At 44.7% G+C, this 14,255-nt stretch overlaps 1 protein-coding gene across 1 annotated transcript in view; it reads left to right on the forward strand.

Moving 5' to 3' along the window:
• The first annotated feature begins 10,235 nt into the window (after positions 1-10,235).
• Positions 10,236-14,255, forward strand: part of LOC138563252 (dentin sialophosphoprotein-like) — a 45,687-nt gene continuing 41,667 nt past the window's right edge. Inside the window, exons 1-2 of the mRNA XM_069642822.1 lie at positions 10,236-10,322; positions 12,788-12,850. Coding sequence (XP_069498923.1) covers positions 10,236-10,322; positions 12,788-12,850 — 150 coding nt within the window. The remainder of the gene's footprint in view (positions 10,323-12,787; positions 12,851-14,255) is intronic.

Consider the following 14,255-nt stretch of genomic DNA (forward strand, 5'->3'; position numbering starts at 1 on the left):
TCAGCCCCTCTTGGATGACACGTGTTACGGCGTACAACCTGCGCCTTTTTCAAATCCGGGCCTTTAATGTGTCATTACGGTTCAGTCGCCGATAGGCGTCTGTACCGTCTGAATTTCTTAGATCCTCCTGATCCTCTCCTGCCTCTGCTCCGACTGTATTCTGTGAGGTGTCTGGTTCCTTGTTCATCTGAAAACAGACCTGTTTAATCGGAAAGTTCCTATTTCCCCTTTTAAAGCGTCTAATTTGGTTCAGGAAACCATGGCCTTTTGGCTTACTTGTCCCCTGCACTGCATCCAAATTTCCTTCAGATTCATCTTCTGCTTCCGAGCTTGCTGGTGAGGTGTTGGGAGTGCTCTCTTTTGAAACTTGTTTAGTGAGTTTATTATATTTCTCCTGAAACGTGTACACCTTATCATCTTGGTAGTCTCTGTCATTGCGATAGCATTTCCTGAGTTTCCTTAATTTTATGTCATCTTGGTATTCTTTGAGGATTTCATACATTTTCTGAAAATTCTTTTCCTTTGTAACATCAAGAGCTTTTGCTTCCTTGATTTCTTGCTTGATATTATCTATTTGTTCAGGTGTCCTTTTGTGTTCTCTTTGCGCATGTTCAATTAGCATTCCCAACATTTGTTTTTAGCATTGGTTGAGGTTTGATTCCCAGTTGTGTGCTAAAACTTTGTCCTCATCTTTGTTAAAGTCTGGGAAAATAAGAATGCAAAGTCCTCTTGCTATTTGTTCTTTGGATAGGTAATTCTTCAAAGAGATTATCTCCCAATACTTATCTATTTCTCTACGAGAGGCCCTTTCCAGTTTCACAAATTTGTATCTAAGGTCCTCTCTTTTCGGGGTGCTTGAACTGAAAGCGTGGGTATTGTTACCTCTGGGAGAGAATAAGTTGTTGGCTTCTTCCTCTCTATTTTCCAAGTATTCAGCCATTCTTATTGGTTATTCTAGAAGTGGTCTGCGTGGTACTTGATATCTATAATGAACAGTTTTGTAACATTGAGGAACTTTTTTGAGATATCATAGGCCTGTACCTTCCCGACCAAATCGGGGTTACTTGGTGATTATTAGCCTTTTTAGGGTTTTTGTCTTTTGTGGTTGGTTCTTTGTCGCATGAGTGTAGGTCTCTACGGAGACACTGAGTTCCTCTACTCCGTTTGTAAACTGTAGGAAAAGTTGCAACTGTGCCTGCACTTATTTGCGCCAAGATAAATTTCTGGTGTATTTGCTTTTGCTATGAATGACAAATCCAAAAGTTCTGTTGTATTTTATTAAGTTTTTTATTTTGAATTTTCAGCCCCTTTTGGATGACACGTGTTTCGGCGTACAACCTGCGCCTTTTTCAAATCCGGGCCTTTAATGTGTCATTACGGTTCAGTCGCTGATAAGCGTCGGGACCGTCTGGGTTTCTTAGATCCTCCTGATCCTCTCCTGCCTCTGCTCCGACTGTATTCTGTGAGGTGTCTGGTTCCTTGTTCATCTGAAAACAGACCTGTTTAGTCGGAATGTTCCTTTTTCCCCTTTTAAAGCGTCTAATTTGGTTCAGGAAACCATGGCCTTTTGACTTACTTGTCCCCTGCACTGCATTCCAATTTCCTTCAGATTCATCTTCTGCTTCCAAGCTTGCTGTTGAGGTGTTGGGAGGGCTCTCTCTTGAAACTTGTTTAGTGAGTTTATTAAATTTCTCCTGAAACGTGTACACCTTATCATCTTGGTAGTCTCTGTCATCATGAAAGAATTTCCTGAGTTTCCTTAATTTTATGTCATCTTGGTATTCTTTGAGGATTTCATACATTTTCTGAAAATTCTTTTCCTTTGTAACATCAAGAGCTTTTGCTTCCTTCATTTTTTGCTTGATATTATCTATTTGTTCTGTTGTCCTTTTGTGTTCTCTTTGCGCATGTTCAATTAGCATTCCAACATTTGTTTTGAGCATTGGTTGAGGTTTGATTGTCTGCTAAATCTTTGTCCTCATCTTTGTTAAAGTCTGGGAAAATAAGAATGCAAAGTCCTCTTGCTATTTGTTCTTTGGATAGGTAATTCTTCAAAGAGATTATCTCCCAATACTTATCTATTTCTCTACGAGAGGCCCTTTTCAGTTTCACAAATGTGTATCTAAGGTCCTCTCTTTTCGGGGTGCTTGAACTGAAAACATGGGTATTGTTACCTCTGGGAGAGAATAAGTTGTTGGCTTCTTCCTCTCTATTTTCCAAGTATTCAGCCATTTTTATTGGTTATTCTAGGAGTGGTCTGCATGGTACTTGATATCTATAATGAACAGTTTTCTAACATTGAGGAACTTTTTTGAGATATCATAGGCCTGTACCTTGGCGACCAAATCGGGTTACTTGGTGATTATTAGCCTTTTTATGGTTTTTGTCTTTTGTGGTTGGTTCTTTGTCGCATGAGTGTAGGTCACTACGGAGACTCTGAGTTCCTCTGCTCCATTTGTAAACTGTAGGAAAAGTTGCAACTGTGCCTGCACTTATTTGCGCCAAGATAAATTACTGGTGTATTTCCTTTTGCTATGAATGTCAAATCCAAAAGTTCTGTTGTATTTGATAATGTTTTTTATTTTGAATTTTCAGCCCCTCTTGGATGACACGTGTTACGGCGTACAACCTGCGCCTTTTTCAAATCCGGGCCTTTAATGTGTCATTACGGTTCAGTCGCCGATAGGCGTCTGTACCGTCTGAATTTCTTAGATCCTCCTGATCCTCTCCTGCCTCTGCTCCGACTGTATTCTGTGAGGTGTCTGGTTCCTTGTTCATCTGAAAACGGACCTGTTTAATCGGAAAGTTCCTATTTCCCCTTTTAAAGCGTCTAATTTGGTTCAGGAAACCATGGCCTTTTGGCTTACTTGTCCCCTGCACTGCATCCAAATTTCCTTCAGATTCATCTTCTGCTTCCGAGCTTGCTGGTGAGGTGTTGGGAGTGCTCTCTTTTGAAACTTGTTTAGTGAGTTTATTATATTTCTCCTGAAACGTGTACACCTTATCATCTTGGTAGTCTCTGTCATTGCGATAGCATTTCCTGAGTTTCCTTAATTTTATGTCATCTTGGTATTCTTTGAGGATTTCATACATTTTCTGAAAATTCTTTTCCTTTGTAACATCAAGAGCTTTTGCTTCCTTGATTTCTTGCTTGATATTATCTATTTGTTCAGGTGTCCTTTTGTGTTCTCTTTGCGCATGTTCAATTAGCATTCCCAACATTTGTTTTGAGCATTGGTTGAGGTTTGATTCCCAGTTGTCTGCTAAATCTTTGTCCTCATCTTTGTTAAAGTCTGGGAAAATAAGAATGCAAAGTCCTCTTGCTATTTGTTCTTTGGATAGGTAATTCTTCAAAGAGATTATCTCCCAATACTTATCTATTTCTCTACGAGAGGCCCTTTCCAGTTTCACAAATTTGTATCTAAGGTCCTCTCTTTTCGGGGTGCTTGAACTGCAAGCATGGGTATTGTTACCTCTGGGAGAGAACAAGTTGTTGGCTTCTTCCTCTCTATTTTCCAGGTATTCAGCCATTCTTATTGGTTATTCTAGGAGTGGTCTGTGTGGTACTTGATATCTTTAATGAACAGTTTTCAAACATTGAGGAACTTTTTTGAGATATCATAAATCTGTACCTTCGCGACCAAATCGGGGTTACTTGGTGATTATTAGCCTTTTTAGGGTTTTTGTCTTTTGTGGTTGGTTCTTTGTCGCATGAGTGTAGGTCACTACGGAGACACTGAGTTCCTCTGCTCCGTTTGTAAACTGTAGGAAAAGTTGCAACTGTGCCTGCACTTATTTGCGCCAAGATAAATTACTGGTGTATTTCCTTGTGCTATGAATGACAAATCCAAAAGTTCTGTTGTATTTGATAAAGTTTTTTATTTTGAATTTTCAGCCCCTCTTGGATGACACGTGTTTCGGCGTACAACCTGCGCTTTTTTGAAATCCGGGCCTTTAATGTGTCATTACGGTTCAGTCGCCGATAAGCGTCTGGACCGTCTGGGTTTCTAAGATCCTCCTGATCCTCTCCTGCCTCTGCTCTGACTGTATTCTGTGAGATGTCTGGTTCCTTGTTCATCTGAAAACTGACCTACTTAGTCAGAATGTTCCTATATCCCCTTTTAAAGCATCTAATTTGGTTCAGGAAACCATGGCCTTTTGGCTTACTTGTCCCCTGCACTGCATCCAAATTTCCTTCAGATTCTTCTTCTGCTTCCGAGCTTGCTGGTGAGGTGTTGGGAGTGCTCTCTCTTGAAACTTGTTTAGTGAGTTTATTATATTTCTCCTGAAACGTGTACACCTTATCATCTTGGTAGTCTCTGTCATCACGATAGAATTTCCTGAGTTTCCTAATTTTATGTGATCTTGGTATTCTTTGAGGATTTCATAAATTTTCTGAAAATTCTTTTCCTTTGTAACATCAAGAGCTTTTGCTCCCTTGATTTTTTGCTTGATATTATCTATTTGTTCTGTTGTCCTTTTGTGTTCTCTTTGCACATGTTCAATTAGCATTCCCAACATTTGTTTTGAGCATTGGTTGAGGTTTGATTCCCAGTTGTCTGCTAAATCTTTGTCCTCATCTTTGGTAAAGTGTGGGAAAATAAGAATGCGAAGTCCTCTTGGTATTTGTTCTTTGGATAGGTAATTCTTCAAAGAGATTATCTCCCAATACCTATCTATTTCTCTACGAGAGGCCCTTTTCAGTTTCACAAATGTGTATCTAAGGTCCTCTCTTTTCGGGGTGCTTGAACTGAAAACATGGGTATTGTAACCTCTGGGAGAGAATAAGTTGTTGGCTTCTTCCTCTCTATTTTCCAAGTATTCAGCCATTTTTATTGGTTATTCTAGGAGTGGTCTGCGTGGTACTTGATATCTATAATGAACAGTTTTCTAACATTTAGGAACTTTTTTGAGATATCATAGGCCTGTACCTTCGCGACCAAATCGGGGTTACTTGGTGATTATTAGCCTTTTTAGGGTTTTTGTCTTTTGTCGTTGGTTCTTTGTCGCATGAGTGTAGGTCACTAAGGAGACACTGAGTTCCTCTGCTCCGTTTGTAAACTGTAGGAAAAGTTGCAACTGTGCCTGCACTTATTTGCGCCAAGATAAATTACTGGTGTATTTCCTTTTGCTATGAATTACAAATCCAAAAGTTCTGTTGGATGACACGTGTTTCGGCGTACAACCTGTGCCTTTTTCAAATCCAGGCCTTTAATATGTCATTACGGTTCAGTCGCCGATAAGCATCTGGACCGTCTGGGTTTCTTAGATCCTCCTGATCCTCTCCTGCCTCTGCTCCGACTGTATTCTGTGAGGTGTCTGGTTCCTTGTTCATCTGAAAACAGACCTGTTTAGTCGGAATGTTCCTATTTCCCCTTTTAAAGCGTCTAATTTGGTTCAGGAAACCATGGCCTTTCGGCTTACTTGTCCCCTGCACTGCATCCAAATTTCCTTCAGATTCCTCTTCTGCTTCCGAGCTTGCTGGTGAGGTGTTGGGAGTGCTCTCTCTTGAAACTTGTTTAGTGAGTTTATTATATTTCTCGTCCACCTCCAACCAATTGTAGAGGGCAGTATAACAAAGGGCTAATTTTGAGAGGCAATGAAATACTGTGTAATTAATAGTGTTGAAGATGACATGTTTAAGAGGTAAGCATAAATTGTCCACCTGATAGTGGACAGCCAATCACAATCCCAGTCCTTATAAAAAGTATACTTTAATTTTCCCCTTGAACATATCGCAATCCCTCATAAATTTATCTTATTTGCCATGTAGTATGACATATTTTATTGCCTGTATGGATGCTTTTATGAGAAATTTGTCGAGAACTGAATGAACGTTTGTTGATGTCTGTTGTGACCTCCCTGTTTTAGATAATTGTTAATAAAACAGCACCCTTTGCCATCTACCTGAGTTGGTTCAATTATTTGGACTCAGAGTTATTCTGCGAACCCCATCCATTGCATCCACGATACTAAACCATAAGTTCACGTGGTAGTGGTGTGGATGGTTTGAAAAGATCCAAACCAGTTTGTCCCTAATCTTTCGGACAATCGAGTATCCTCTGCCATTTGCTAGAAGATCTTAGGGTTTCCTGAGGAGAGCGGCTGATAGAAATAAACTTGTAAGAACCGAGACGGTGGGCAGGACCCCTTTGACGAAATCCCTGCCCGGTTTCCACGGGCACTCTGCAGACAGATAGCAAAGTAGTTTTATTGGAGTTTTATTGGAGGAGGAGTCGATACCGAAGGCCTCGAGTCGATTAACGAAAGAATGGTGAGTAGACTAAGGGGAATGGCAAATGAAGGGGATGGGATTGTGATAATTTTTTTAGTAATGGGAAATATTGGGTGAAGAAGGAGACGTTTCAAATCCCAACGGGGATAGAGCAGAAACATATATCACATGAACAGGTTTACGTAAGGTGAAGTTTCAAACCCTGTATGGGGTATAAAGAAAAGGCGTGAGAGAAAAAGGTGATAACAGTGTTTATTAATGTGTAATGTCGACTAGTCTGTATGCTGTTTGTTGAGTAAAAATATCGAAGAGCGATAAAAGATGTGAAAGAATTGAAAAAGTTCATGAGCAATAATGATTAAGCATAGCGAAGTGATTGGTACTAATCAAAAGATAGAGCTAGCTAATTAAGAAATGAGAGGCTTAAGCAGCGATTGATGGTGCACGCTCATATTTGTTGTTTTAAAAGCGTTGAAAAAAGTGGTGATTTAAGCAAAAGTTCAAAGGCTATTTCAAAAGTCTGGTAAGTATTGGCATTCAATTGAAACTTGTCATTGTGGGAGATACTCCTCTGATGCACTTATGTAAAACATTCCCAACTCATAGGCCCAAGCTCAAACAGTATAGTGCGGAATGGGTGAAAGGCACGGCAGATGAAATGTTCCTGGAATGGGTGAAAGACACAGCAGACAAAATGTTCCTGCCATGGCCACAAAGGGGATCATTGTCAAAAACGGTATTGCAACACATGACCACATACTTGCACGTTGCATAGACAGGGAAGAAATCAGAGGAAAGATTAGAGATTTTAGAGTCTCGGAAAATATACCAGGAAGAAAGGGAAGAGCCTCCACCTGAGGAGTGGATGCTTAGTCAGTGAAAGGAGGAAGGCGTTGAGCCTTCAGCTCCTTAACCTCGCCCGAAGTAAAAGGCTCTAGCATGGAGGAAATAGGGTTGTAGCCTTTAAAGGAGTTGAAAGCAGCAACAGGCTACAGTAATCCGATATACAAACCCCCATCTTACGATAGTGATGATAGTCCAGACGAGAATAAGAGAAAAGAAGAGATCTGTAAGTTCATACAAGACAAAGAAGAGAGGAGTGAGCGGACGAAATTGTCAATACAAATAGACAGGGAAATTAAGAGATGGAAAGGAGAGAAGGATAAAAGTTGACAAGATAGTGCTCGTGCAGAACGAATGGATGGGAGGACAGAGCTTACTTAAAATAGATGGGAAGAGTATTGAGGAAGTTATGCAAAGAGAAGACAAGGACGAACAAGAAAGAAAGCATAAGGAACAAGAGAAGAGATTGAAAGAAGATGAGCAGAAAAGGAAGAGCAGAGAGTGACGAGAACAAATATACCAGAAGGAGCAAGAGAGAAAAGAAGAACAGGCAGAAGAACAAAGGAAGTATGACAATAGACAGAGAGTGATACAAGAAAGGGATAGGCAGGAAAGGAAGAAAGAAGAGGCGGAAGCACAAAGACTAAGGAACAAAAGATTACAGGGACGAAGGGAAGAAGAGGAAAGAAGGGAAGGAATAAGGAGAGGGGAAAAACAAAGGCAAGAGGAAGACAGAATTAGAAGGGATGCAAGAAAGCAAAGAGACATAGACGAAGATGTGGAACGAAAGAGGAGGAAATTAGGTCTTGACACCAGTCTCAGTCGTAACGAACCAGTAGGGCCAATCCCAGAAATACAATGGTATAGAATAGAAGAGTTCCTTCCGATAAAGGAAGCAACGTCAGGGGCATTTAGAGTTGCATTAGATGAAGAAAGATTTGATGCAGAAAGCATCAGAGAAAGGATCGATAATGTCTATCAACAGTTGAGACTAAATAGCGTTCACGACTTGATCTGTCGTGAAGAGTATAGGGGCCTCCGTCCCCAAGTTCCCCACAGAGAGGTATAAATATACTCTCTGTGTGGTCCTTGAGGCCACAGGTGTGGATGATGAGATGTTGAAACCACGCCATGCCGATGTTTCCAAGGCCGCTGTAATAAAACCAGGTATTAGCGCAGGCAAGCACAATTAGTATCAACGGGCGTAGAAACACAAGGAAAAGGTCTTACCAAAAGGAGGGCTACCCAATACTGTAACCTGGCCTGGGGATGCTTGCAGGGCGGGAGCGTGAACAACAACTGCAGCCGAATGGAAGAATTGTTGACTGCATACACCTGATGCGCAGAGTGTAGTTCTGGTGGATACAAGGATAGTCAATAGGGCTGAGCAAAAGAAGTCCGTAAAGCAAGCCGAGGTCCGATAAAGCCGGGAGGACGTGAAGAAGAACGACAATGCCAGGGAGAATCCAATAAGAAGTCCAAAAGTTCATAAGTCGTGGTCCAAAAATCTGTGAAGTCAAGGTGAGTTGCAATGAGACGTAGATGCCGAACAGTGTAACTAGAACAGCTGTGAAGCAAAGACTGCTTGTGCTGTCGCAGCTTTTATCTGGCTTGTTTACCAATCAGGCGAGCAGGAAGGGGAACATGTGATCAGGAGACAGTCACGTGACACGGAAGTCGGCGTAACAGCCTGACTCTGCCTGATCGTAGTCTCCATGGTAGCTGTCAATGCCCGTAATGAGACAAACGAGGCTGACAGCGGTCGTTCTTTCAGGGCACAAGCCGTTCACGCAACCCCCACAACATAAGTGAGTTGCCATTAACAGCTGATGGGGAAACACTACTGGGAATAGTGGGATGTCTCAGTGAAGGAGGGGAAGGTGAAACCGGGGATCCAATGAGAGGACAGGTGTCGGGCGTGACAGAGTCCCCCTCCCCTAAAGGCCCACGACCACGTGGGCAGGAAGGGTTATCCAGGTGAAAACGCGAGACCAGGCGAGGGGCATGAACATCTGCAGCAGGGTCCCATGAACTCTCCTCCAGACCATATCCCAACCAAACCACCAGGTATTGTAAATGCCCCCTCAACACACGGGAACCCAGGATCTCGGAAACCTCGTACTCATCCGGACCACCCACAGGGAGAGGAGCGGGGGACCCCCGAAGATGGGTAGGACCGGGACAGGTTTTCAGCAAGGAGGTGTTAAAAACAGGGTGTATGCGCCACGAGAGGGGAACCGAAAGCCGGTAGGCAACAGGGTTGATGACCTTTGAAACCACATAGGGACCTACAAACCGTGGTAACAGCTTATGACAACCGGGCAAACGGAGTGACGAGTGGACAACCACACCCTGTCCCCAACAGCATAGGGGGCAGTGGCACGTTTCCGGTCGGCTGCCGTCTTCTCAGAGGCCTGGGCTTCAAGGAGGTGAGCAAGAGTGTGAGAATGGATAGTAGAAAGGTCCCGAACACAGGCTGTAGCAGCAGGGTTTCCAGAAAGAGCGAGGTCTGGGATGGGCAGCGTACGGGGGTGTTGACCATACATGGCATAGAACGGGGAGAGGCCAGTGGACGAGTGAGGGGCATTGTTATATGCGAACTCTGCAAGGTGTAGGAGACTGAACCAGGACTTTTGATGTTGCAAAATAAGACAGCGTAAGTACTGCTCCATAGACTGGTTCACCCTCTCGGTCTTACCATCCATCTTTGGGTGATAGGCCGAGGAGTAACGAGTGTCTACACCAAAAAAAACACCCGCCAGAAGCGAGACGTGAACTGAGAGCCCCTATCAGAGATGATGATGGTGGGCAGACCAAAGAGAAAAAAGATGGACTTAAAGAAAAGACCGGCCAAGACGGGAGCAGAGGGGACACCTGAACAGGGGATGAAGCGGGCCATTTTGGTGAATGAGTCAACTACCACCCATATAGTGTCGAAACCCTGGGTTCGAGGCAGATCGGTTACAAAATCCATAGTCAGGGTATGCCATGGCCTGGGAGGGACAGGTAATGGTTGTAAGAGACCCAAGGGGCGTCGCCGACGATGTTTACCCTGGGCACATATCGAACAAGTGTTCACATAGCACTCGACATTCCGTTTCATGGACGGCCACCAGCACCAGCGTTTGAGGAGTACTAGTGTACGTTTCTGACCGGGATGACCATTGATCGCTATGTCATGAGACCATTCAAGGGCAAGATTGCGAGTATCTGTCGTGGGCAGTACTGTTTTTCTGAACAAAGGGTAAACCATCATGAAACACTGGATCCCAGTCGGACATTGATCCGGATGTTGAGCCACCCAGGTACGTATTGAAGACAGAAGAGACACCGGGGGAGTACAGAGACAGATGATGTGTTTTTTGGCCAGTATGGTCTCAGGACAGGTGGGCAAAGAAACCCCAGCAGGAGAACGTGACAAAGCATCCGCCTTCCCATGCACCTGCCCCGCCCGATGTTTAACCAGAAAATCATAGGAGGCAAAGAACAGGTGCCAGCATACCTGGCAGCTATTGAGGCACTTAAGAGAGGGCAAATCCTGGAGATTGCAGTGATCAGTGAATACGGTGACCTGATGTCTGGCCCCCAAGAGATGATGCCGCCATACCTGAAAGGCATCCTTGATTGCCAACAACTACTTCTCCGTCACCGTATAATGACACTCGGTGGAAGTGAATTTCCGGGAATGAAAGACCACAGGGTGTAGGAGACCCGAGGTGGGGCAGCGTTGAGACAAGACGGCCCCCAGGGCAAAGGAGGAGGCATCAGCTTCTACCACAAAGGGCAGCTCCGGATCTGGGTGTTGTAAGACTGGGGCAGTGGTAAAAGCGGATTTCAGCATATTAAAGGCGGTTTGATGAGCTTCTGACCAAAGGAAGGGAACACTGGGACTGGTCAAGGCAGTGAAGGGTGCTGCAATGGACGAGAATCCATATATAAAACGTCTATAGAAGTTCGCAAAGCCTAGGAAGGACTGCAGGGCCTTGAGATTATTAGGTCTGGGCCAGTCCAGGACAGCCCGTACCTTCGATTGGTTCATGGCCAACCCCCCCGGAGTGATATGAAACCCCAGAAAGTCCATCTTGTTGGCGTGGAATTGACATTTTTCGGGTTTTGCAAAAAGGGAGTGCTGGCGGAGGCGGGACAGATACAACCTGAGGGTATCGAGGCGTTGGGGGGGAGATCAATGGGACAATCGTAAGAGCAATGTGGTGGAAGTGTTTCCGAAGAACCCCGGTCAAACACTTCCTGAAAATCATGGTATGCAGTGGGAACCCCGATAGCAACAACCCCTACCAGATGAGAATCAGGAACAGAGACTTTGTTGTCATTAAGTGAGATCTGGGCAATGGCACCTAATGCTTGTGATGGTGAACCAACCCCTTCAGATGAAATGAGACAGAAGTTTTGACATAACTCGGTTGTAAAATGTACCTGTACCTGTCCCAATTTACAGTCGATCAGCGGGTTGTGTTCTTTCAACCATGGAATACCTAGGATTAGACCGAACTGTGGCATGGAAATCAAATCAAAGGTGATGGATTCTTCGTGGGTGTTCTGTATAACCAACGTAAGGAGGGCAGTTTGTTGTTTGATTGGTCCAGAGGTTAGGGCTGTGCCGTCTACTGCTTGAACGGGTTCCAGAAAGGACTTATTGATCAACGGGAGGTTCAAGGAAGTCGCTAACATAATATCAATGTAATTCCCAGTGACACCTGAATCAATGACTATAGTGACAGGGAGTGAGATATCTAGCGTGGGTTTCAAAATGGCTTGTACCAACAAAGGCCTAATACAGCCAAACGCCGGTCTGGTTTCAAAGGAAAGACATGGCATGCTCGAACCGGTCCCCGGATCTATGGTCGAGCACTCTGAAAAACCTGATTCTTTAGTTTGGGACGCCGGGGACAGGTCTTGACGAAATGCCCGTTCAATCCACAATAGAAACACGCATTGTCTGCTCTCCAACGCTCCCTCTCTGTGGGAGAGATGGGACTCCGAATCCCACCCACTTGCATGGGTTCGCTAGTTGTTTCTGACGGGTAGGCAAGGCTAATATTGGAGAAGCCAGCTTCGGTTCTTCGTTCTGATTGCCTAGTGTCGATCTGTAAAGCAAGTGTCATGCTCACCTGATTCCCACGGAGGCGCAGGTCTGGCTTCGAGTGCTGATGCTTCTTCTATGGTTAAGCGCAGGACTCTGAAGATGGACTCACTGGCTCGCAGGAATATTCCCCTGTGCGTGAAAAGGGAGTATTACCTACTGACGGAATAATGCTCAAGCCTCCCACTCCCTTCCAGCCCTCCACGATACCCTTCCTCAATTCCCGTGAAGTCTCACCTTAGGTTCTGGAAGGATGAGTTCTCCATCCTGCTTCTGATGCAGGGGCGCGTTGAAACCCAGTTACTTCACTGGATTGAGGTTTAATGGGAGTTCAAATAAGCTTGACTATTCAGGTAAGGCGCTGTAAGAGTTCTGTAGCAAGTTCAAAAAGTCCAAGCCTTATAATAATGTTAATTGTCTTATTGCAGCAAACGCTAATCGCTTATGTCTTTTTTCCCCTTAGGGGCCGGAGTTCGGAATGCTGGAGATATGGCGCCGACCCGAAGTGAAACGTGCATTTCCAGTAAATGACAGGTAAGTTCTGGATGAGCGTTCGGGTAATGTCTTTGCATTCGCTCATTCAATGTCTTTGTCTTTTTTCCCAATAGGGATCGGGGTCGGGAATGCCAGGAAGCGGCAGGACGCGAAATGAAATGGGAATGACCCAAAAGGTAAGTCTTAGAAGGAAACTGAGCTTTTCCTATTCCCTTCCTTCTCTCACCTTGTGTTCTTGTCTTTTTCTCTCTAGGCTCTGGGAAGTGGCTGCGGATCCGGATGATCGCTGCTGAAGATGGAGGTGCCCAGGAAAGGTGAGTGAAATGCAGCGCTGCAGAGATCGAAGCGAAATGCTTTTAAAATGATGTCTTCCCTTTCAGGATCGTCGGTGTAAAGTCTCCGTGATGCAGCTTTAGCAGGTAAGGTCTTCTTTCTCTCCAATTCTCTCTTAGCAGGTGACCCAGGATGCTGACAGGCGTGGCTGAAGTCCAGATGCAGGAGCTGACACGGTGAGTGTCCAGCTGCGAGGAGCAGAACAACGCGAAGCGTGAGTTGCTGATCGGGCATGGTTTAAATAGCTTTGGAAGAAGTTCCAGGTATGTATCCTTCCACCGATCAGGCATATATCCTTCCCTGACCACACCCAGGGGAAAGTAGGTCCACAGGTAAAGTAGTTCCATTCAGGCCTCAAGAGGGCCTGGATGTAGCAGCATGGTCTGCATCAGGTAAGTGCACCTTAAAACACTTCAACACATGTCTAGCTTTATGAGCCTGGCACCTAAGGCGCCAGGACAGGGGTCCAACATGAGCTTGGCGCCTAAGGCGCCAGGACTGTGTCCAAAGGGCCCCAGCTTGGGCCCGCTGGTACTTCTCTGGGGGAAATGATGCCTGCCTCTGGGGTTGCTGGGTCGGACCTGGCTCCTTGGAGGTAGGCATCATGACAGTACCCCCCCTCAAGGCCCCTCCCAAGGTTGTTCCCTCCGGGGGTTTTGGCTTGTTCGGAAATCTCCGGTGGAACCTTTGTATTAATCGAGGTGCGTGAACATGGTTACTAGGCTCCCACGATCTCTCCTGAGGTCCATATCCCTTCCAGTCAACAAGATAGAAGAGTTTGGACTTTAACACCTTGGAGTCTAAAATGTCTTTAACTTCGAATTCTAATTCCCCTTCTATTTGAACTGGGTCTGGAGGCTTGGACAGTCGGGTCCCTGGTTGTACTGGCTTCAAAAGTGATGCATGAAAAACTGGATGAATACGCATGTTAGACGGTAAATCCAGTTTAAAGGCCACGGGATTGATTATAGCCTTGATGGGATAAGGTCCTATGAATCTGGGATTGAAAGTTCGCGGGCCCTTGAGGGGTAAATGTTTCGTTGCTAGCCATACCTGATCTCCTACTTGGTGAGGAGGAGTTTTACTTCGGTGCAAATCAGTGTTTTCTTTATACTTTTTCTTGGCTTGCTGTAAATGAGTTGCAGCTTCTTTGAAGGCTTGGGATATTGTGGAATGCAGATGATTTACTGCGGGCATTTCCAGGGTCAGAGGTGGATCTAGATCAGAGGTCCGAGGATGGTGACCATA

The sequence above is a fragment of the Ambystoma mexicanum genome, chromosome 1q (genome assembly GCF_040938575.1).
Source record: "Ambystoma mexicanum isolate Mex_15411 chromosome 1q, UKY_AmexF1_1, whole genome shotgun sequence".
Lineage (NCBI taxonomy): Eukaryota > Metazoa > Chordata > Amphibia > Caudata > Ambystomatidae > Ambystoma > Ambystoma mexicanum.